Source organism: Mus musculus, chromosome 11 (assembly GCF_000001635.26).
Source record: "Mus musculus strain C57BL/6J chromosome 11, GRCm38.p6 C57BL/6J".
Classification (NCBI taxonomy): Eukaryota; Metazoa; Chordata; class Mammalia; order Rodentia; family Muridae; genus Mus; species Mus musculus.
The window spans coordinates 94,028,990-94,054,546 of NC_000077.6; the positions used below are offsets into that span (position 1 = coordinate 94,028,990).

The 25,557-nt window shown below is 38.4% G+C and overlaps 1 protein-coding gene and 1 pseudogene across 22 annotated transcripts in view; one reads left to right on the forward strand and one right to left on the reverse strand.

Moving 5' to 3' along the window:
- Spag9 (sperm associated antigen 9) overlaps positions 1–25,557 on the forward strand; it is a 130,048-nt gene that overhangs the window by 32,944 nt on the left and 71,547 nt on the right. For 14 of the 22 annotated variants that reach the window (XM_006534210.4, XM_006534214.4, XM_006534212.4 and 11 more), the window contains 3 exons: positions 7,611–7,681; positions 14,583–14,677; positions 19,419–19,569. In XM_006534210.4, the coding sequence (XP_006534273.1) occupies positions 7,611–7,681; positions 14,583–14,677; positions 19,419–19,569 (317 nt within the window). The other 8 variants (XM_006534216.4, XM_030246313.1, XM_006534217.4 and 5 more) reach the window with 2 other exon arrangements.
- On the reverse strand, positions 8,181–8,689 carry LOC108167922 (ribosomal protein L27 pseudogene; annotated as a pseudogene).

Consider the following 25,557-nt stretch of genomic DNA (forward strand, 5'->3'; position numbering starts at 1 on the left):
CGCCCGGCAAGCATTTCTAAGGTATGCTTACTCATATTTAGTTGTTTTAGTTTATGAACACTGTCAAAATACTACAATTTAAATATTATTGTCACAGTCTGGAAGTTAGGGGTCAAAGTCAAGCAATAGCCAGGTTGCTTTTTTATTTTATTTTTTCTGTCCTGAAGCCCTTCTTCTTGGCTTGCAGGTCATCTTTTTTTTTTTATGCATGGCTATTGCTATGTGTGTCTAGAGTAAGAGCTTTAGTGTCCCTTACAAGGATACTAGTCCTGGTGAGGCAGTGCTCTGCTGCCTGCTAATTATACTCCTAAAGACTATTGCCAAACACAATTGCATTGGGAGTTAGAGACCTTGGTCTTTGAGTTTGTAAGATGAGGACCCAATTTAGTCCTTGACAAGACATCAGCGTTCTTCATGGGGTTTGGGAATGAAAGGTGGTGTGACTTGACACATTGGATCCTGTAAAGTTTTGTGGACCATTGTAAGAATGTTTCTTTGTTTTAAACAAAACAGATCACCTAAGAATTTCAAGCATGGTATTTTACCCAGACTATAGATCAAAAGCTAAATAGATACACTGGTCAGGAGATAATTGTAATAGTAGTATAAGCATTAGATGATCTGCTAGAATAAAATTTGATGGCACAGATGGAAAAATTAGTCAGAGTCTAGATTTATTTATTATTATTTTCGTTATTGTAGTTTTTGAGACAGGATCTTACGAAGTAACTCTCATTGGCTAGAACTCACTATGTAGACTAGCTGGCCTTAAACTCACAGAGATCCTCCTGTCTCTGCCTCCCAACTACTGAGATTAAAGCCACCACTAGGACACCTGGCTTAGATTTATTTTTAAAATTAGATACATTGAATTTACTGATAGATGGTGTACTAAGCCTTTTCACTGATTTGACATAGTAACTTGAATGGACAACTTGAGGGAGGAAAGATATATTTTGGCTCATTGTATCAGAGATTTTAATCCTTCCTGTAGGGAGGATATGACAGGAAACAGGGACCAAGTGTAGGGCAGGTGTAACATTCAGAGTTATAGCCGAGAAAATGACCTCTTCTGGCTAGTCCCTGTCATACCACTTCCACCACCTCCCAAAATAGAACTACCTTTTGAGCTTGTGGGAGATATTTCAGCCTTAACCTAACAGTTGGGGTTATGGTGTGGAAGGAGTGATGAAGAGAGATAAGGGGTTTGGGGAGAAGGGAGGATGGTTAAAGGAGTTTTGCCTGAGTAAGGTTATAGGAATGAACTGTTTTGGGAGACAGTTTTTTGTTTAGTAAATACCTTACAGTTCACACTGTTTGTTTTTAGTATATTTTTCTATATTTATGTTGGTTTTTTTGTTTGGTTTTTTTGAGATAGGGTCTTACTCCGTAGCATTGGTTAGCCTGGGACTCTACTACATAGACTATCTGGCCTCAAATTCATGGAGATACATCTACCTCTGCCTCCCTAGTACTAGAATTAAAGGCATGTATCATCATGCTTGGTTATAGAATCATTCTATGTCTGTCTGTCTGTCTGCTTATCTATCTATCTATCTATCTATCTATCTATCTATCTATCTATCTATCTATCTATCTATCTACCTATCCATCCACCTATCTATCTCTACCTACCTACCTACCTACCTATTTATTTATTTAGAGACAGAGTTTCTCTATGTAGCCTAGTCTGTCCTGGAACTTATTCTGTAGACCAGGCTAGTTTTGAACTCAAAAATTCCTCTTCCTTTCCTTCTGAGTGCTGGAATGAAAAATGTGCACCACCACTGCCTGGCTTTTATTTTTACTTTTAATGTGTGTGTTTGTGTGTGAGTGTGTATGTCTGTCTGTTTATACCTGCATGCATGTGGAGGCCAGAATAGGACATCAGTTCTCTTGGAGCTGGGGTTACAAGCACTCGTGAGGTACCCAGTGTTGGTATTATGGTGCAAATTTGGGTGATTCAGCCTGTTTGTTTGTTGAGATAAGAGTCTCATTATATATCTCTGGCTGGCACAGAACTCACTATTATTTAGAACTTGTGATCTTCATGCCTTCACCATGATTATACATACCACCATTCTTGGCCTAGCCTTGTATTTTTATTTTATTTTATTTAGCTAAGGTTTTTTTATATATATATATAGTTTGTTTGTGAGCCACCATGTGGTTGCTGGGAATTGAACTCATGACCTCTGGAAGAGCAGTCAGTGCTCTTAACCACTGAGCCCAGACTTGTATTTTCTATGATATATGTTCCGCACCTGTCCACTTACATAGGCACAGTTGTGTGTTGGTGTTTTCAGATAGACAGCATTCCTTTTAAGAAACACCTTTAAATACTGTATTTTGTTTGGTAATTGTATTTGTACCAGCTTTGTCCTTTGCAAATATTCACTAGTCCTAGTGTGAACTATGATTACTAAACAAGGAAATAAGTCCAGCGAGGTTAATTTACTGAAGTCATGTGACAGTAAGAAAGCAAAGCATTGTATTCTGTGATAGGACTTTCATTTCATCATTTCCTCTATTTCTCCACTATGGCAGCATACTTGCATTTTTACTGTGAATTCTGAGGAGTTTATTTAAATCTTCTGCTATATCTATGCACATAGCAATTATTAGAGGGTGTACTAAGTGAATTGAGTATTCAAGCTAAAGGGAGTCCCTAGGTGAACCGATAGATACAAGTTGTGTTTGAAATGGAGCGGGATGGTTAATAGGCAACTTAATCCATCTCAAAGGCAATTACTGTAATTTCTTTAACACTTTATGTGTTATTTTTGTATTTTTTAGTTTCTGCTCTTTCTTGCTATCTTTCTTGTGACATTTATCCATGATGAGTTTGAAAATAATTTATTCATTCTTGTATAGTATTCCTGATTTGGGAATGTGAATATTTTCTCCACTTTGCTGTGGGTTGACAAGTAAACTCTTTTCAGCTTTGGATGATTAAACACTATTTTAATGCCTCTAGGTGTGTGGTAGTAAGCTTTTCATCACTGACAAAAAACACCCAATAAAAGCAGTTCAGTGAAGCTGGGTGTGGTGGCACACATCTTCAATCCCAGCACTCGGGAGGCAGAGGTAGGTGAATTTCTGAGCTCGAGGCCAGCCTGGTCTACAGAGTGAGTTCCAGGACAGCCAGGGCTACACAGAGAAACCCTGTCTGGAAAAACAAAACAAAACAAAAAACAAAAAAAACAAAAAAACAAAAAAACCGGTTCAGTGGAGGTTAGGTCTGTATCGTATCATCATAGCAGAGGCTTGGGTTTGGCTGGAGGGTGTGGTGTGTTGGTGTGTGTATTGCTCCTATTGATTATCTGATCAGTCGTTTTTTCAGAAAGCCTATAGCACACAGGCCTTAAGGTACATTTCATATTCAAACTATAATATTGGGCACCTATATGTATTTCTTAGCAATAAAATATTTTTGTTGTAGGGTTGGCAAGCATTCAGCCTTGTTAATTCTTGCCAAACTGTTTTCAATTTGATTTTTTTGTTTGTTTGTTTTGTTTTTTGATACATGACTTTTCTGTCCTGGAACTCACTTCTTCAGCCAGGCCGGCCTCAAACTCACATAGATAGATCCACCTGCCTCTGCCTCCCTCCCTCGTTCTGGGATTAAAAATGTGCACAACCACCACTTAGCTTGCTTTAAAATTGAATGTAACATTTTACTTCTACCAGCAATGCATGAAAGTTCTATTTGTTTCCATTTTCAGGAAGTATTTGTTGTCTTATATTTCTTATTTTAGCCACCTTGGTCTATAGTATGTTGATTATTCATTTTAATGCATGTATCAATGGGGTTTTCATTACTATTAACAAAATACCTGAAGCAGGCCATAAAGAAAGATTTATTTAGTTCATAGTTCTTAGAGGTCCAAAGTGGAAGAGAAGGATTTGGGACTTACCGGGCCTCTGGCCTAGGCCTGGTGACCAATGGCAACACAGTGTTGGGAACATTGTCAAACAGCAAGCTAGAGGGCAGTTAGGGATGAGGTTCGTTTTTTCAACAACTTGCTCTTATGAGAATTCAGAAATCTGATGAGATTTAATCTCTCCCAAGGACATTCTTCAATCACTAGGGCTCTCACCAGGCCTTATCTCTTGATGGCTTCATCCCTCCTTCCAACACTGTCACCATAGGGACCAAGCCTGCAACACACTAACCCTCGGGGACAAACCATATCTAAACAAAAACAGTCTCCCAGATGATTCATACAGCCAAGTATGCATTTTCACTTGGCAATTTGATGCTTCCTTAAGTTTCTGAGACTGGGTTATCCTATAAGAAAAAGGAATTGTTTGAATCTCATCCCCTGGCAGTGAAAACTTTTTAATGATTTTTTTGTTCTCTGTGTATGAGTGTCATGCCTGCATTGTGTGTCTGTGTACAAAGCCTGTGCCTGGTGACTGTGGAGGCCTGAAGAGAGCACTGGATCTCCAAGAACTGGAGTTACAGATGGTTGTGAGCTACCTTGTGGATGTTGGGGACTGAACCTTGGTCCTTCACAAGAGCAGTGAATGCTCTTAACCATGAGCCATTTCTTGAGGCCCCCCCCCCCCCACACACACTCAGTGTGGGTAGATTCTATCAATAAAACAGATTTCTCTTTTGCTTTTTTGGAGATTGGATTTATAGCCCTGGCTGGCCTGGAATTCACTGTAGCCAGAGGCTGATGTGAAACTTACAGCAAACATCCTGCCTCAATGCCCAAAAGCTAGGGTTCCAGGTGTGATCTAACATGCTTGGCTAAAAGTGCATTTCTTGAGGCAGATAGCATGGCACCAAGACACCTCCATTAGGAAAGAACCATCTTTGTGACCTTTAGTAAGTTAGCCACAGTGCCAAGTAGTCTTCTCTCTACATTGAATATAAAATGATGTTTCTGTCATAATATGATAATAAAATCAGTTTATATCCAGTTTGTAGGGCAGTTCATACTATGCAATAAGCAGTATGTCAGTTTGGTATTAATATAAATTTTATGAATTGATTTCAAGTGGGTTGACAGAATCATGGGGCTCTAATCTGTAATACATTTGAAGTTGAAGTTTATGAATGATATTGGCGTTTATTTTAGCCGTAGTCTTTTTTCTTCTTTCTTTCTTTCTTTTTTTTTTTTACACATTATTGAAAGAACATTTATTATTAGAGCTAGTGAGATAGCTTAGTAAAGGCACTTGCTACCAATCCTGAGATTTCATAGAACCCATATGGTGGAAGGAGAGAACCAGCCACAGCACACAGTACTGTGGCATACATGCCAACCCTCCCAGTATACACAGAACATAAATAAGTGTAATAAAAATTATAAAAATATGAATTGACAAAGATGAATAATTTTAAATGTTTGTCTGGTAGTCTCGGGATTTCCTTAACTTTTATTATATTTTATTAGATTTTTTTAAATTTACATTTCATATGTTATTCCCTTTCCTAGTTTTTCCTCCAAAAACCTCCTATCCATTCTCCCCTCCCCATGCTCACCAACCCACCTACTCCTGCTTCCTGGCCCTGGCAGTCCCCTATACTGGGGCATAGAACCTTCACAGGACCAAGGGCCTCTCCTCCCATTGATGACTGGCTAGGCCATCCATCCTCAGCTACATATGCAGTAAGAGCCATGAGTCCCAACCAAGTGTTTTCTTTGGTTGGTGTTTTAGTCCCAGGGAGATGCTGGTTAGTTTATTGTTGTTCCTCCTATGGGGCTGCTTCAAACCCCTTCAGCTCCTTGGGTACTTTCTCTAGCTCCTTCATTGGGGACCCTGTTTCCTCATCCAATGGATGACTGTGAGCATCCACCTTCTGTATTTGTCAGGCACTGGCAGAACCTCTCAGGAGACAGCTATATCAGGCTCCTGTCTTCCTTAACTTTTAAATAAGTTTAGTTAATAAGTAGTAAGCAATGTTTATCACCTAGTTAAGGTTTAATTTTATTCACTTATTTATTTATATATCTGTGTATATGTCCATGTGTGCGTGTGTGTGTATGTCCGTGTGTGCGTGCGTGCGTGCGTGCGTGTGTGTGTGTGTGTGTGTGTGTGTATGTGCGTGCGTGTGTGTGTGTGTACATACACATGTGTGTGAGCTCCTGAGTGCATCCCATTCCTTCAAGTGTCTTTGGAGGCCAGCAGCAGCTCAGATCCCTGGAGCTGGACTTACTGCCTGGTGTGGGGCACCATGGGTCCTCTGCAAAAGAAGCAAGTGATTTTGTCTGCGGAGTGGTCTTCATCATATAAATAAATGACATTGTACTTTTTTCTTGCTAATCATTCAAAAATTTTTATTTTGAAATTGTCACTAAATATCCACAGTTTGCATAGATTTCCTGAGGTTTTTTTCTTTATGTATTTTTGCTTTAAATGAGCAGCACCACAAATTTTCAGATTTCAGCATCTGTTGTGTTATCCTAGTGCATCTATATTATTAATGGCTTATTATTGCTTTGGGTCACAGCATAAAGTAAAAAGCAGATGTGCTTATTTACATATTTATGTAAGAAAGTGCACTCCACATCTATTGTGGACCATGGCGTAAATTTAATGAGCCAAAGACGTACAGGCTTGAGTTACGAACAAATTATAACAAAAAGAATTTGAGTTCTCCTAAATAATGACATATTTCTAAGACATTCCAACAAATTCTGGTAGGCAAATGTATATAAATCCCAAATTGGGCAGCACATTTATGTTCTCGGTGTTTCACATGTAAACAGCATATAAAAATGTATATGTGCTTTTGGAGTTGATAGTAGTTGTGTTTGCAGCTCATTGGTTGACTTTACACAGAGAGTGTTTCCAATTAATCATGACTTTCCAGAAGACTTAAATGATTCTCTTGACAATGCCACTAGCACTGTGGCTGTTCTGCTGCCCTTCGCCATGGTGGGCTTCTTCAGCTGCCTACCCAGTCTGCCTCGTAGTAGCTCATGGTTTACTGTAATAAGTGTATATGGAATTTGCTCATTCAAGGTCAGCCCAGTATTGTTTATTTCTTCATGGGTTTCCTGGAACACCTCTGATAATGAATCACTCTATTTTTCTGTCAGTCTCCTTTAAAATTTTATCCTGACATTTTGTGTCTCAGAATCTAAATTTTTCTCCCCATTTTGTGAGCCAGATCCCTATCAGTACACTTCACAAAATCCACCTGCAGAGGGAGCTAAATAAAAGAAGATGAGACCCTGAACCCAAGAAGACTCAAAGCAGAGAATGTTTATAGCAAGATGTTGTCATCCTGCTAGTACTGAAAAAAGAACTTGATACTCGAAATGGTTGCATTGAAGTCAACCATCTGGGATCTGACACAAGGATAAGACTTGTGTGATTTTTGTTTTTGGATTCTCTGTCGTATAAAAAGCTATAAAAGGATGATCTTATAGACACGTATATGTTAGAGAACCAATCTGACATTTTACTCTCTTCTCTGAAGATGGTGTTTAAGGATAGTGAAATGAGGTCACTTTGTGCAGAATTTCACATGGAGTGCTGGGCTAAGGCTAAAGTAGTGAAAGCTTTGGATAACATACAATATTTTAAAGACAGACTTTATAAGTAAGTCTCTCGATTTGTTTGATTAAGTATATGTATCTTGATTGCAGTCAGCAGACTTGAAGAGAGAGAAGCAGAACTGAAGAAGGAATATAATGCACTGCATCAGAGACACACTGAGGTGGGTGTCTGTCCTTCCTAGGTTAGTACTGGAGCACAGGGATGGCCTGCATAATTCTACATAAGCATCATTTCCAGAAAGTGTGTCACGTGGCATTTACCAAAATTGACATTTATTCTTTTTAAATCTGGAATTAAATTTTTCTGTAGAAAATTTATATGCCTCAGAATAATTTTAGTTATTTAAGACAGTTACTTAGTCGGCTATCAAACCTTTATGCATATAATAAAATGTTGACACGATGCTGAGAAAATTGATTTGCTACCAGTTAGGAAAATGCTGCATTGGTAAGATAGTGGTATAGATCTTGACATCTATAATTTAGTTGTAAAGGCCTTATATTATTTATAGTTTATATTATGTTATGTTTTATATTAAATTATATCAAATTTATAATACATTAAAATGTGTTTAAATGATTCCAATTTTCAGCATTTTAGTTTTTTGAGATTTATTTATTAACTTTTATTTTGTTTTTTTTTTTGTTTTTTTTTTTTTTGACACTTGTATTTTTTTTTAATTTTTAATGACCAAAACAAAAATATACCTAAAAGCGAAGCTTCTGGAAAAACCATTTGTTCTTCCCTGTCTTGTATCGCTCCTCAAACTTGACCTTGGCCTCCCGCCTGGCCTTGCGCTTCAAAGCTGGGTCCCTGAACACATCCTTGTTGACAACAGTCTTGTCCAAGGGGATATCCACAGAGTACCTTGTGGGCATGAGGTGGTTGTAGTTATAAACTTTCACAAAGGACTTGATCTTGGATCGCTTGGCGATCTTCTTCTTGCCCATGGCAGCTGTCACTTTCCGGGGATAGCGGTCAATTCCAGCCACCAGGGCATGGCTGTAAGGGCGGTCCGAGGTGCCATCGTCAATGTTCTTCACGATGACGGCTTTGCGTCCGGAGTAGCGTCCGGCCAGGACCAGCACCACTTTCCCGGGTTTCATGAACTTGCCCATCTCGACAGCAGGCAGCCGGCACCCAGCAGAAAGGAAAGGAGGGCACTTCCTATTTATTAACTTTTAGATTTTTTATTTTTTGTGTATGAATGTCCTATCTGCTTGTAAGTGCCGTGACTACAGAGGCCAGAAGAGGGCATCGGCTCCTCTAGAACTGAATTACAGATGGTTGTTAGCTTCCTCATGAATGCTGGCAACTGAACCTAGGTCCAGGGTTTTTAACTGCTGAGCCAAGCCTCCAGCCCTCTTTAGTATTTTAAATTAGTATTTGTAGCATATAATCCCTTTGTAACCCTTGTTTTTAAGAGTCTGTTAGTCTTTAACATACTGTATTTGTTTCTGTCTTGTCAATGTGTCGTTTGTCCCTGTGTGTTATGGTCAGTCTGGGATTCACATACCTTAGTGAATTTTACAGTCCTCCCCTCTTCCCTCTCCTTCTTTCTTTAGCCCTGGCTTGCCTGGAATACACTATGCAAACCAGGCTGGCCTTGAGAATAATATGATTTTACCTCTGCCTCCAATTCTGGGATTAAAGGTGTGTGCCACCTCCCTTGGCCATTTTCTCTCTTCTCATCCTGTCTTATGTTATACCTAATTTTAGCTTTGTTTGGTTTTTTTGGATTGGGTTTTTAAGACAGGTTCTCTCTGTGTAGCCCTAGCTGTCCTGGAATTCCTCTGTAGACCAGGCAGGTCTAGAATTCAGAGATCTGCCTTCCTCTGCCTCCTGGGTGCCAAGATCAAAGGTGTGCACTACCACTGCCTGGCTTGATTCTAGTTTTTTTGTCTACCTATTTATTTAGGTGATGGTGACTTGAGTCTGGGGCCTTGCTCATGCTCCCACAGTCCTATTTGTAGACTTCAGTTCCTGTTTTTCTTCCATTGCTGTATAACCTATCCTGCCTATGGTAGAGACCAAAAGTGCTGCTTTAAGCATCATAAAATCATATTATACTCAATTTCATTTGCTTTGAATAGTAGAGAAATCCGTTCCCATTCTTGGGATTGGGTTTAGCATTACTACCAAGAACACAAATTTTTCACAGAATTGATACAGTAGGAGGAAAAGTTTGATCATAAAGGGTCATATGGTCCTGGAAAGATGGAAGTAGGTTAAATAATAGATATTACTAGATATTAAGGGTATTTTTAAAAACTTGGTAGTTAAAAGCCTATTGTTGATGCTTTTTATACCACTGATTTCCATATCAGAGTAAGGTTCTGTATGTATGTAGTATTTACTTGCATTGCTTATTTATTAATGATGATAATTACAAAATTTATTTGGAGAAGTATGTTTAAATGTAATAAGTAATTAATAGTAATGAATGATTTTAAAATAAAGTTATAACTTATATTAATTAGAGATTTTTAAATTGTGATATAGTATTAAAGTATATTTAAATTATATTCTTTTAAAATATATACATTCTTTTTTCCTTTGTATTTTTTATTTTATTTCTTATGCTCCATGTTTTATTTCCCCCATAAATATATACATTCTTTAAAGAACAAATATAAATGAAATGAGATTTTATTTTCCTAATATCTATTTAATAAAAATGAAGATATATGTCTATAGAAATTTAAAAACCTGCCATCTGTTTCCTGTAAGAAGGTATTATAAGTTTTCTGTTATCATGCCTTCAGAGCTGTAAGCTATTGGAAAAGAAAATGGTCTTAAGAAAGCTTAATTACCAAGCCAGAGACCTCAGCCTGAACAGTCATCGGGCAACTTTTCGTCTGCTGACTGTCAGCTCTTTCATAGGATCCTCTCCTGCAGTTAGAAGAGGCTTCTGTCTTTTGCCCTGATAGACTCTATTTGCTTCAAAGTAGGCTTATGTAACACAGATAAAGCTGCTTTAAAATGTGAGTCTGGTCACTATAACCTAAAAATTTCTATTTATCTATTTGGTCTAGAAACTCCATTCAATTAGCAAGAATAAATAGCTTTGTAATCCCTTAGAGTACCTTTTAGAGGTAAATTCCAGAGAAAGGGACTTTGTAGCCTATTTATTGTTACTTTCAAGGAGGGTAGCATTTTTTTTTTTTTTTTTGTAGTTCTCTATTTTAATGTCAAGTTAAAAAAAAATCTGATAACCATTCAAACAAGTACCTCCACTAGTGGAAGGATGTATGGCTGCATGGCCCGGAGCCTAGGGCAGGCAACCGGCACCCTGCAGGCTCAGCAGACCTAGGCTGGTGTCTAGACTACCTCACTAGCCCTGGGGCAGACAGGATTTGCCCTGAGCTTCCCAGAGCAAAATGCAGACCAGCCTGGTGGTCATAGGAAGGAGGGAAGGTAGCATTTTTTTACAGACACAGAATTATTTAAATATTACTTTGACAAAACACATTGTTTACTGCTAACAGTGGAAAATTATTCTACTTTTTGAAAATGTGAATGACCATTCTTTAATCAAATAATAAATTTGTGTGTATTATTGATTTTACTTAAAGGTATATCTATCTTGCTATATGTGGTATATTCTTATAAGCTATGTTATCAGCATATAGAGATTGAGGAGCCAGCCTGGAGTAGTTAGTTCTAAGTCAGTCTAGATATTCAACAAGACCCTTTATCATAAAACTAACTAGCTAGCTAGCTAACTAACTAACTAACTAACGTGTTTCTTTTGGCTCGCTGTTGAGGTTGTAGTCTATCACGGCAGGAAGGGCATGGTGGCCGGCTCATGAAGCAGCTGGTCATTTGTACGCGGTCAGGAAGCACAAGCACGCATAGGCTCAGGAAGCTTTCGCATTTATGCAGTGTGAGACCCACACCCATGGAATGGTGCACCTGCATTGAGGGTAGTTATTCCATCTCAGTTCATCTGCATAGTCCTTCACAGAGATGCCAGTGGCTTGCTTACACAGGACTACACGTGTGAACTCTGTGCAGGGCTGGGCGAGTTTCATATTGAGACGGTTTAAGCACATTCTTAGTGTTTTCTTAGGCCAACTTATCATTTCTCCCTATTGTACACTTTGAAATTTTTAGAACGATATTCTAGGGTGATGTACCCAAAATCCTATGCCAGTTTAGTAACTTCTTGTTAAATCTGGTCTTTCTGATTCTATGATTTTAGGGTTTTTTTCTATGCCGTGTGTGTATGTACCTGTGATATGTGGTGTGTGTATGGGCATTTTTGTCTGCATGTATTTCTGTATACCATTTGTATATCTAGTGTCCATGGAGGCTAGAAAATGGTGTCAGATCCCCTGGAACTGAGAGTGCCTTGTGAGTGCTGGGAATTAAACCAGGTCTTCTGGAAGAGCCTCCAGCACTCTTAACTACTGAGTTATCTTTGCCATTGTTTGAAACAGGATGTCATATAGTTCAGGCTGGACTCAAACTTGCTTTGTAGGTGAGGATGGACCTTTAAACTACTCATTCTTACCACCAATGCCAAGTGCTGAATGCTCTAGATGTTTTTCTGAGATGTTTTTCTCATGAAATCTCACTGGTTTTAAGACAATAGTTTTGAGAACTGTATGTAGAAAGATTCAAGGTGACTACAGAGTCTGTGCTCCAGTCCAGTTGTTTTGCTTTTTGGTTTTGTCAGTGCGGAGTTGGTCTTTGCTGTGAAGACAACTCAACCAAGGGCAGTCTGTGCCTGTCCTAAACAACAGTTTTTCAGACAATACAGTTGAATCCTTGATGAGTCCAGCTCTTACAGAATTTACTTCTAGCTACGTGAATTAATTTGCTTACTGGGGAATTAGTAGCTTATCTGAGATGGAGGAGGACTAAAACTAGTAGACTTGGTAGAACCTCGTATAAAATAGGCCCTGGTCTACTCTCACATCTTTTCTCTATCTGAATGTTGGTCTTTCCCCTCCCTCCATCACTCCCCCCATTTTTAAAATCATAAGGATAATGTGAATTATTTAAAAATTTTTACGTGCAATGTATTTTTTATTCTGTTTGTGATATATAGCTTGTTATTTTAAATATATCAGGAAATGCCTTAGGGTGTGGGATTTTCTTGTGGGTGTGAGGAAGAAAGGACAATGAGTTCATTGCTTGCCTGGAGAGTTAACTAAAAGGCCAGATGCATCCTGCCTGGGTCCTACAGCATTTAACTACTCAAGTAGCTGCTGCATCAATCAGATTTGAGTCCCAGCTTTAAAGCTAATGATGGAAAACATTTTATTGTTAGCTATTTTACTCAGGCAAGTTATTTTCTCCTGTACCTGGGGATTATCTGTAAAATTGTGATATAGTGAGGGTTAAATAAAGAATATTTCTGTTAAAGTGGTTGGCATTCAGTATGATAGCTGCTGTTTTTCCTGTTCCTCAGTCCTAGTAAGGGCTACTGTAGTGTGGTCTGTGTTTTCATATTAGACTATTTTGGAATGCCAGGATATTATCTCTGTAATCAGTCCTTTGAAGGTCTCAAATATAGTTTTTTTCTGAATTTTAAATAAGCATTTAAAATAATAGAGAATCTATTTGGATGTAAAATTGGTTCTATCTATACATTTTGCTTATTAATGAATTACTTATAAAGGCAATCTGAAGGAGGTTTCCTTTTTAACACTCTTCCATTTGAACAAATCACCTCTATTTGATTACTCTATGGATGTGAGAACTCAGCTAATGCTTTCTAAGGCCTTTCTGACATCTGTATTTGCATATGTTAGGTCCAGCATTCGTTTTGCTGTATTAGTCTCAGTTTATTATTTTCTTGATACAAGAAGAAAGCAGCTCATTATTCCTGATTTGCTGACACAACCAAAATCTTTTTAATGCAAAATTCTTAAATTAGTATGGAAGAGAAAATAGACATTTAAATAAAACTTGTAAATATCCTTGTGATTCTGTATTCATTTCTCTTTACTGTTAACAGTTCTCATTTTGACTTTTGACTAGCCTTTTTTTTTTTTTTTTTTTTTTTTTTTTTTTTTTTTTGGTTTTCTTTGTGTAGCCCTGGCTGTCCTGGAACTCACTTTGTAGACCAGGCTGGCCTTGAACTCAGGAATCCTCCTGCCACTGCCTCCCGAGTGCTGGGATTAAAGGTGTGTGCCACCATGCCCTGCTTATTTTTTTTTTTTAAGTTTTATTTTTATTTGTGTGGTGTGTGTGTGTGGAGGCCAGGTGTGAGTTCCCATGGACGTCACCTAGATTTGAACTAATGTTTTTTAAAGATTATTTTTAACAACCCCCTTCTCTTTCTGTGTGTGTGTGTGTTATATGTCAAGGTCAGAGTACAACTTGTAACTTTTCCTTTACCACGCACAAGAGCCCTAAAGATGAAGCTCCCATCATAGTCAGCTTTTCCAGCATATGATCCTTATCTAGGACTCAGAATCAAAGACATTTCTAATTTTTATTTTCTCATTTTAATTTTTATTTCTATTAATTTGTTATTATTATAGCTGATTATATTAAATATTGATTTTAGTAAATTAGCACAGGAGAAAGTAGTTTGAAATTCTTTCAACTATAAATCTACAGAAAAAAATTAGAAATACTATCTTTCAATTGAAATTTATTTTTATTCTGGTAATTACTATTAGTATGGAAAGATGAATATACAGAATTTTTCTCAAGTTTAGCATTAATTTTGTTGTTTTCCACTTAAGTTCACAGGTTTCTCAAATGCTATTATTGTTAATCAGCAGTCTCTTAGAACCTCCTACCAAAGTCTATATACTAATTTGTATTTATACCAATATTTTTCATTTAATAATATCACATATTTTACAAAATTGCTATGCAATACAAAGGAAGATAGATATTAGCTACATTTACTGATGTGTCTTAACTGTGAGCATTTGCTATTTCTTTGCTACCACAAGTCTTTCATCCTTAGGATTTATTTCTTTACATGAAATAATAATCTTGTAAGAAAGTTGTGTCAAAATGTTTCCATTGTTATAATTCTTTGTTTTATTTTAGGTGATAGTCTTAAATTTTCTATTTTTTCTTCCTTAAAATAGATGATCCATAATTATATGGAACACTTAGAAAGAACCAAACTTCATCAGCTCTCAGGGAGTGATCAACTAGAGGCTACAGCTCATAGTAGAATTAGGTAAGCTTTGTTATATACACTTTTGCCTAAGAAAATGTGGAATCAATAATCCGTCTTTTTGTTTCTATTTTTCCTGTTTTTCCATCTGAGAACAATATTTAGTCTGCTTCCCCAAAATCTGTACAGGAAAGGAAAAGAATAGTTTGCAAAAATAGAAATACCATTTAAAAAGTTAAATTATGAGCTTTATAAATTATAAGCAACATAGTGCAGGGTTTTAATTATTTTCTTGATACTTGATGGGCATTCAGAGTAGGTTTGAAATTTTCCAGTTTGTGGGTATGCTGAAATGTTTCATTTCTCCCATATAATTGGTCCTTTTTGTTGCACAGAGGCATGTTTAAAAGGGTTAGCCAGCCATCTGTTTGATGTAGGAGTGTGAATAAATTATGTAGATCGCTAGGTATTGTAGCCAATGGGCTAAGCCAAGACTCTTAGTGGCGAGGAACGTAGTTAATAGGCTGGCTCTCTTCTGGGTTGCTGCATAAATGCTAGGAGCTGCAGCTCTATGGTTATGAGGTGGGGGGAGCGGAATGACGTCATCGCTTGGGAGCCGCTGCAGGATGGAGTGGAAAGCTGCTGCTGCTGGCATTGTTTTTGTGGCAGCAGCTGAATGACAGATCCTCACTACAAAGATACCCTTTTGGCCCCTGTGTAGGCCTCCTGGTTCGGACATTTCACCATGCCAGCACAGCGCCATGAATCCTGGATGCATGCTGCTGTTTGTGTTTGGCTTTGTTGGCGGGGCGGTGGTCATTAATTCTGCGATCTTAGTATCTCTCTCTGTTTTGCTGCTTGTGCACTTTTCTATTTCTACCGGGGTGCCAGCGCTGACGCAGAACCTACCAAGGATACTCAGGTACTCTGTCCACTCTCTCGGAAGCTCCTGCTTCACTGGGGTTTTTTTGTTTGTTTGTTTGTTTGTTTTTTATAATTCTTAGGACCATGAGTCTGCTTTGTAACCATTTCTGCTGCAGATTCAAACAATGGAAAACGGCCTCGAGCTAGGATGTCTATTAATTTGTAGGTTCCTAAATGGAACTATGTTTTGTGTTTGGAAATCACAGACCAAAAAAAAAAAAGGATTCTCTGTTGTACAAATATAAGGTCAGCGTGGTCACAATGCTGAAGAGTAAGGAAGCACAAGAGCCCAGTACCAGGTCGAAGTCTGTATAGAGCTCTGGATTTAGCTTCCGAGTATCGAGGGACAAATGGCTTTTATGCTTTGTATTGCAAATGGTTGGCCACAGAATGTAGGTTTATTTATTTATTTATTTTTCTTTGAGTTATCCTTTGCCTAATGTAAGGTTTGATGTCAGTTTTATAGTTTGAGTAACAGCTATGGAAACTGATATTTTCCTGCTACTATAAAATATATTTTAAACTAAAAAAAAAAAAAAAAATCGAAAATCTTAAGACAAGACTAGAATGCCTTCCCCTCCGTTATTTGCACATCAAAGTTGTGAAAGCTTCACAAAGCCTATTCACTATTGTTTGGTCAGACGGTGCCCTTTCTTTTCTTTGTACTCCTGGGTGACAAATGCCCATTCCTGCTTGTGGGGGTGGTCACCAGGCTGCATGCTTAGCTGCTGTTCTCTGCGTGCAGCCAGTGTGAACCACTTTCCAATGCCTAGGGATTTGCTGTCTTGTCTTCTAACTCATAAACTCAAAGAATCTGATCTGCTCAGATTTCTCTTTTGTACATGACTTGAAATTAAGATTCATAGACTATAACTAATTAGTATCTAAGTGATGATAAAATATGTTTTAATGGTAATTCTGATTTAGGCAAGAAGAATGGAAGTAGCTCCTTTCTTTCATGTGATTCTTTTTATTCATAGGCCAGCTCATGTTTAATTTTTAACACTCAGAAATTAGTTTTCTCGTATAGTCTAAAACTAGGTACTTGATCATTTATTTTCTTTCCTAATTATATTTGTTTTTTCAAACAAGTCATGTAGCCTAAGCTAACCTTGAACCCCACAGGAAGTCTCCTTCTCAGTGCTGGAATTACATACAGTTCTCTGCTGGGTTCTTTCCTGATGTATAAAATTGAGAAACAGTCTGACTATTTTGTATATGTTAGTACCTGAAAGAGTTGTATACAAATCTATGTATATTTAGGATATAAGGAAACTAAAACTTGTAGGCTTAAAAATATGTATAATATTAATATGACTAATATTAAGGGCTGGCTTAGGCTATGCTGGAGAAGTATTGCCATACAGTAACTAAGACTTTGGAGTTACCTTGTCCCATATATGCAGCCTTTGGTGATTTGTTTAATCTCTTAGGTTCCTTCTCTTAAGGTATTTTACCTCAGTGACTGATTTTAAAAAATCAAGCGAGCTATTTTTTGCACTTCATTACAGTTGCAAAATATATGATCCATTATATAAGTAAGTCATTTGTGTACCTCACATTTTTAGTAGAAGTGACTTTTAATCTTAGTCCTGCTGGTTACTAATATATAAAGCCTTAGAACATCATCTTCCCTATTGTAAAATCTGGAAAAGCAGTCCTGTTTCCTGGTTGGTTAGACCAGATAAAGCACATCAGTTTATCTGGCTCAGTTCTTTCAGGTATAGCCAAAAGGCTATCTGAAATACATATTTTCAAAAATCATTAGTACACATAAGCTGGTATTTAAATAACCAACTAAAAATCAATATATACAACTGAAGCTACTAGCTAGAGACTATAACAAGATTCAGACACTTGTCAGCCTTGCTTCTGTTAGGGAGTCAGTGGCTGGACAGCGAGAGCAGGTGCTTCAGTGTAGGGACTGAAATCTGCCACTTGGTATTTTTCTACAGGTTCTCCTTTTTTTTTTTTTTTTTTTTGGTTAACTTTTCTGTGATTTTTATTGAAGCATATAATACAAACAGCATCAAACATGCATGACAACAAAGCTCAAGACTAGTGTTTGCCTTTCACGAACTTTGTTTTGAGAGTAGAATATTGTCAGACTTATGTAACTGCATCTCTTGCCCCCATCAGCTATCTAATTGGTCAGTCCGCAGAGGAAGAAGCACATGGTGATGCTAATTTTCTAGATCTGGAGCAGAGAAACTCCAAGCATATTTGACCCCCTCCTAGAGATCTGTTTTTCTCAAAAAAGTGATAAAAGCAAAATAGAGAGTTGGGCGTATAGATGGAATAGGAAAGGAAGCTTGGGTTTAAAGAAGACTGCGCACTCCATATGTGTGGAAAGGAGTTTATGTGGGAAGATGGTGCCAGTGATGGGCTTGTATCTCAGGAAATCTGCGCTATCTTCCTAGCTTTATATTAGATAGACTCTGATTAAATTCCTACTTGCTTCTCCCTTAAGGCATGAAGGCTTGTTAGATAAAAGTCAGATAGTAGTTTGGGAATTTCTGTTCCCAAAGTAAGTTTTTCAAAATTGGGAATAGACAGCAGGCTAGCAACTTTTCATTCTGTTAACTAAAGGAAACCAAAACACTTGGCTATCATTTAATGAGAAAAAAAGAGGATTGCAGTTTAAGAACAAAGAAGCAGAAATGATGTAGTTTAAAGTAAAAGCTAATAAGTCTCAAGAAGAAACAAGTTCTATTGCCTGGAAATAGAAACGTGTAATGTGCAGTATACTCTCTATTAGGAAAAATAAAACTCTTTGTCACTGACTTGTGAAATAGCTGACTAGTGTTTACTTGTTTCAGATTTAGATTTATTTACTACTTATTGGAGTATGAATGTGGAGGTCAGAAGACAGCCTGTAGGAGCTGGTTCTCTCCTTCTGCCATGAGGGTCCTAGAGACTGAACGCAGGTGTCAGGCTTGGTGCCAATTGCCTTTATCCACTGAGTCATCCCTCCACCTTCTTTGTAATGTTTTGGAGACAGGCTCTAATGTAAACAGGCTGGGCTCTATTGTGCTTTGTGTACAAGGATGACCTTGAACTCCTCCTCCTGTCTATCTCCTACGTGCTAGGACTCCATCACTCCCAGTAAAGAAAGACTTGGAAAAGAGCTGCTCTTTTTTCCTAACAGAAGTTTTCTCATCTGCACTCTGCCTAAAAGAACTACTGTAATATGATTTGTAGAAAACCAGAACTTAAATAAAAATGTTTTGGATTTTTACTGTTGAATAGTATCCCTGTTTCAAAGAGTATATTCATTTTCCTCTAGGCAGAAAAGGCCTACTGTAAAAACACTGTAGCTTGAGGAAGTGGAAAACTAGGAACAGGGACTGGGGAGGCCTTTGCCTGTTCCTTATGACCACTAACCTCCATGGCTAACACTCAGCAGCTCTTCTCCATGTTTACCACACCAGACCACCATCAAGTTCTTGGCAGAGGCAGCTGTGGTAATGCATGCCTGTACTCTCAACATACAGCGGGCTAAGGCAGAGGATCTCCAGTTCAGGGTCAGGCTAGGCTAAGTTCTGAGACCTCACCTATGAACAGCTCCAAACTTGGCAGGTGAAAACAGTGTCTAAACAGTTTTTCCACACTTTTCTTAACTTGTGGAGCCAATGTAAAGCTTTGAGGCTGTTTTTTCTCTTTGGTATATACTTATTTAGGTGTGCGTATAGGATTATGTAGGAGAGCTGATTGCAGATTGAGAATAAGCTTTCTACAGCCAGGGGAGACCCTGACCTTGTTATCCCCTTGCCTCATCTTCCAAAGAGCTGGGATTTTTCTATCCACAGCCCAGGCTTAAAATCACGACAAATAAAAAACTAATGAGAATGTTTCATTTTTTTCTCCCCTCTTCAAATAGAAAAGAACGTCCTATATCATTAGGGATTTTCCCTCTACCTGCTGGAGATGGATTGCTTACACCTGACACTCAGAAAGGAGGCGAGACCCCAGGATCAGAGCAATGGAAATTTCAAGAATTAAGTCAACCACGTTCTCATACCAGCCTGAAGGTAAGCTTTATTTTAACAGTACATTTTATAAGCATTCTTATTCAAATAGAAGTCCCAGAAAACCAAAGGATAATCTAATAGTTTAGGGCTGCCCAGATAGTTTACTGGGTGAAAGTGCTTATCACCAACTCTGACAGTCCCCATCCTCAGGACCTACATGATAGAAGAGAGAACCAACTCCCGATTATCCTCTGACCTCTACAGAACCACAGTGACTGTAGTTCACACCTTGTTCAACCGCACACAAATAAGTAAATAAATCTAAATTTAAAAAATAGTTTATATATTTTTTAGTTTGAAAGTATCTTAAAAACAAATCGAGATGGGCTTTTCCCAGGGTATGTTCTTGCTAGTTAATTTGAAATTACATAGGAAAACAAAGCCAAATAGTGTTACATCTTTACTTTAGTTAGAGTTATCGGTGCTGCGGTGAAGCACCAGCTGGGAAGGAAAGGTTTATTTGCCTTATGCATCACTGTTCATAATCGAAGGAAGTCAGCGCAGGAACCTGGAGGTAGGAGCTGATGCAGAGGCCATGGTGGGGTGCTGCTTACAGGCTTGCTTCATATGGCTTGTTCAACCTGCTTTCTTATAGAACCCAGGACCACCAGCCCAGGGGTAGCACCACCCTCAAGGGCCTGGGCCCTCCCCCATCCATCACTAATTAAGAAAATGCCCTACAGGATTGCCTACAGCCCAATCTTAATGGAAGCATTTTCTCAATTTAGTCTACCTCCTTTCTGATGACTCTAACTTTGTCAAGTTGATATAAAACTAGCCAATATAATCTTGCTTAGTAGTCTAATGACAAGGATTTCTTTTATATTTAGTGTACCTGATATGAATCTAGAATTTAGGGTCTAGTGATGTGAGGAACTAATTGGGATTTTGTTTTGTTTGTGTTTGGTTTTTTATTTTTGTTTTTATGGTTACTGGGGATCAACTTAGGGTCTTGTGACTACTTTTGGAACCCTATATTCAGAAATTCTAACTATTTATTTTTAGTGTGACTGTTGCTGGTGGAGCACACTTGTGGAAGTCAGGAAACAACTTTTGGGAGTTGTTCTTCCACTGTAGGTTCTAGGACTAGAATTTAGGTAGTCAGGCTTGTGTTGAAAGGACTTCTGCCTATTGAGCCATCTTGCCAGTCCTCAGCTCTGGGCCATGAGTGTGACAAGCAAGCACTCTGTTACTGAGACATATTCCTTTTAAGTTTGAAATAGTGTGTACCTGCTTGTTGCCTATATATGTACCACCTGGGTGCAGTGCCTGAGGAGGCTAGAAGAGGGCACTGAATTCCCTGTAGGGCTTCACTTCATTATATTTCTTATTAATTTGACTCAAGGTCTCACTATGAAGCCCAGATTGGCCTTGAACTCAAGGTAGTTCTCCTGCCTCAGCCTTCCAAGTGTTAGGATTGCAGGTATACTCAGCATGCTCAATTATAATTCCACTTGAAAGACACAGTGCATTTTTCCTTCCTTAAAACTACTTTATGAAAGAGATATATAAAATGTATTCTGTTTAGCCCAAAAGACCTGATGTTAATTCTCTAAAGAATATATTTTGATCTAGAAAAATTTAGTAAATAATTGATACATGTAATTATAAGGTATTCTAAGAAGAGATACATTAATAATCCTTAAAAATGTTTTAAAGTTAGTCATGGTTTCATGCAACTGTTATTTCTATTAAGAAAGCTGAATCAGGAGGTTTGCAATCAGTATAGCATAGGCTCCATATTGAGTATCATAACAACCAATGGTACAGAGTAAGATCCTATCTCAACACAAGAGAGACAAGGGGAGAGGAAGAGAGCTGTCACCTGAACTCAACCTGGGCAACATAGACCTTACCTGAAGAAACAAACACAAATGTAAAGTTATGTTCTATATAGTATAAAATAGAATATTTAATAAGGGACTATTGATTATTAAAATGAAAGCCAGCCAGTCACAGGGAGTACACTCTTAATCCAATCCCAGCATTCTGTAATAGAAGAGACAGGCAGATCTCTTTGAGTCCGAGATAAGCCTGGTCTACATAGTAAGTTTCAGGACAGAAAGAGCCATATACTGAGACCCTGTCTCCAGAAAAAAAAAAAAAAAAAAGCCCTAGTATATTGTAAAATCTACTGTATCATTATATAAATAAATTCTTTCTCCTCTTTCTTGGTGAAACATGGTCTCAGATATCCCAGGCTAACTTCCAATTTACTATGTAGTAAAGGATGACCTTGAACTTCTCATGTGAGTCTACCTCCTGAGTGCTAGGGTTAAGTAGGCATGTGTGAATACACCTGGTAATGTGGTTCTGGGAATTGACAAAGCCCTTACTAATCCTAGGTTAGCACTCTGCCAACTGAGCTATAGTCTTAACTCCTTATATCTTTTCTTGCCTATAATATGTGTCACTATCTAAATACCTGTTATAGGAACTCAGTACTTGTGTTGTTGTTGTTGTTGTTGAGAGAGTTCACACTATGTGTCCCAGTTTGGAGTAACACTTGTAATCCTCCTGCCTCAACCTCCTAGGTGCTAGGATTATGAACATGTAGCAGCATACTCGGCTAGAACATTTGTTCTAAGTCCACCTGTCCCACTTCCTGTATAGTTTCTCAGAAGCTACTTGTGCTCAAATATGTCAGTGGGGATGGCACTGTGACGTGTTTGTTCTTTATTCTGTGTCCACACTGACTTTTTTTAAATGTACTTGTAGCTTTAATAGATCTTCCAAAATACCTCTTAGTGGCTCACTTCCTGTGTTCTCTTTTCTAAAACAAACTTAGGTAGGAAGGATACTTATAACGTATCAAAAATGTATACCATATGGCAGCCATGCTTTAATTACTATCCAGACTGAACAGTAAGGAAAGATTATCATAGTTCTTTTATTTAATCCAGTAATAAGCTATGACAAAACTTTACTGGCAAGTTATAAACTAATTAAGAAATGATTAATAATGATGGGTTTTGTCTACTCTGGAAATTCAAAGATAACATTACTCCCCAAAGAGTTTATAAAGCAAAATCCAGTCTGTTTCTTGATGTGTGGAAAGTCTCAGCAGGTACAGTTTTAAGGAACACCTAAGTCCTTGCAATCAACCAGGTGCCTCTCTAACTTGGTCAAGAGTTGGGAGTCAGGGCTTGATTTCCCACAAGGACCATGTCCTGGGCATGTCACATAGCCTCTCATCTTGGGTTTTCATCTGGGACAGGAATTGAAATAGGCTGGAGTGTGTGTCTGTGTGCTTGTGTGCTGTGTGCATGTGTGCACGTGTTTATACACTGGATGTTACTGGTACACACCACTCACTGTTCCCAACTTTTACATGGTTGCTACAACTCTCATTTTTCCTGAGAACTTTGATAAAGACCTAGCTATGTTTAGGACATGGTTTGACTTCATTATGAAAAGAAATATCAAAGGTCACGATTATAGGTGACTTTAATTTTCCTAGCACAACTTTTTTTGAAGTAAGATTAATATGAGAATATTCCATGAGAAAAATTGCATGATGAGTTTTAAACAGTGTAACAGGAGGAAATAGAAAGCTTTGATGCAAGAATGCTACAAAGGAGATTTGCTGATGATGGTAAAGTTATGAATCGTCTTTTTTGATTTGTTGAAAATTTCCTGGTGTGCGATCTGTTAGTGATGTTACAAGAATTGCAAGGGTTTCTGAGAGTGGTGTACCTAACAACTGTTCAAGCCTTTTCTTTACATATTGCCTAATACAAGTAGATAAGCAATAGAATTTCAAGTATTATTATGCGCTATTAAGAATGCAAAATAAAACTGGGGTATGGTGGTGCTTGCCTTTGATCCTAGCACTCAGGAGGCAGAGGCATGTGGGTCTCTGTGAGTTCAAGGCCAGGCTGATTGTAGAGGGTTTGCCTTTAAAAAAAAAAAAAAAAGCACCCAATATTGTGGTGCATGTCTTTTGATCCCAGGACTCAGGAGGCAGAAGCAGGTGGATCAATGTGAATATGAGGCTACCTGGTTTACATGGAATTTGAGGACTACCACAGAGAAGTCTGTCTGAAAAAAAACAAACAAAAGCAAAGTGAGGGTCAGGAAGATAGACTATCAGGTAAAGGCACCTTCCACCAAGCATGACAGTGGGAGAAACCTGAGACCCATGTTGTGCAGGAGAGAATAGACTCCTCCTGCAAGTTGTCTTCCGACTGCTACATGCCTGCATTTGCCAGACATGCACACACATACAGAAATTTAATAGGAAAAAAAAAAGCAAAGTAAGAAACTTTTGAGCATGATCCATACAAGATATATACACACATAAAGATGTTACTGTGAAATCTTCAATATTATTAATATGTGATAATCATGATAAATAATAGACAGAAAGCAAGGTAAGCCAGAGAATAATTTGTAGGGAAAGATGCTATTTTGGGATAACTGTGAGAATGGCAAGTGGAAATATTTTACAGGAATAGTTTTGTGATGAAGACACAGTAGCAACACCTAGGCTCTGTACTGGGCCACACTTGGGGATAAATGAGGAGCAGTTTCTCTTCAGCCTGTACCTCTCATCCCTTCCTAAGAGCAGTGACATACCTTTGGTTGAGCTGGCCCGAACATCCTTCTTTGCAAACCGGTTGGGAAGGTCTGAGTCCTCACCTTGCCTTTTTTCATCATTTCCCAAGCTGAGTGCAGGCAGGATGGCCTCACCTCCCGCTTGCTCTTTCTTCTCTGGTGGTTTTACTTCTTAGTCCTCTAAATCCTGATTGCCAATACTTAAGCTCCTGCACTTCTCCTAGTCTAGTTGGTTCAAGTTCCATGTCTGCACATGTTGTCTGAACATTGCTGTTCACAAGTTTATCTCCAGCCATGACTCCTTTCTTAAACTCTAGGTTTCTGCGACCAGTTGCATTTCTTCCAGATTTCCCTGTATTGGAGTTTTGCCCTGCTTTAGTTACACACACAAGCACAGCCTTTCTAGACCCATCCCAGGCACTACAGTTATATGAAACCGTACTCTTGACTCTTCCCTTATCCCCTGCCCCTTTTCTTTCTTATCTTCAGCCTGGGTCTTGCCCAGGCTAGTCTTGAGTTCAGCCCTTCTGCTTCAGTATCCCTCCACACCACAAATCAAAATTTAGACACCAGTTCAAGAAGGGAAATTAAAATTTATATTTTTCATTAACTGAAATCTCTTACTGTAGAAGTTCAAATGAATTGCTAAAAATAAACCAAATGGGTAAAGCTGACCTACCTTCCTTCCCTTCCCTTCCCTCCCTCCTTCCTTCCTTCCTTCCTTCCTTCCTTAAATGTGCCATAGAAGTGCCAAGTATGAGAATGAATGAGAAAGTTCAAGTGAGAACCCTCCTACCCCGAATAGTTCTGGGGCTTGAACCAGGCTCTCGTTTATGTTAAGCAAATTCTTTACCACTGACCTATATCTCAAACCAATAAGTAAGCAAGTGAATGAATGAATGAATGAATGAGCCGGGTATGGTGGCACATGCCTTTAATCCCAGCACTTGGGAGGCAGAGACAGGCGAATTTCTGCGTTCAAGGCCAGCCTGGTCTACAGAGTGAGTTCCAGGACAGCCAGGGATACACAGAGAAACCCTGTCTTTGGGGAAAAAAAAAAAATCAAACCCAAGGTCAGCCTTTTCAGCTAACTGAATGATATTAAGACCAAGTAAAGGAGGAATGTGTATACAAAAGGCAGTCCCTAGATGGTAACCATAGTCTCAGCACTATAGTGGAGCACTGTTCTCTCTTGCCTTCCTTTCTCTGCACAGGTCAGTCACTAGTGACGGCAGAGCAGGCCGACTTAGACTTCTGAGTGGTGATAGTCTGGTACAGTGTTGGAGCTGCAGCAGCATAAGGGCTGCCTGACTTGCATGTCAATTCCTAAAACAATAACAAATGCTTACCCAAGTAGAGATAGCAGACGTGGGGGTCTGAGCCAGTGAGGAGAACATGAAGGGCCAATTTGGAAATGTATAGGTGTAGATT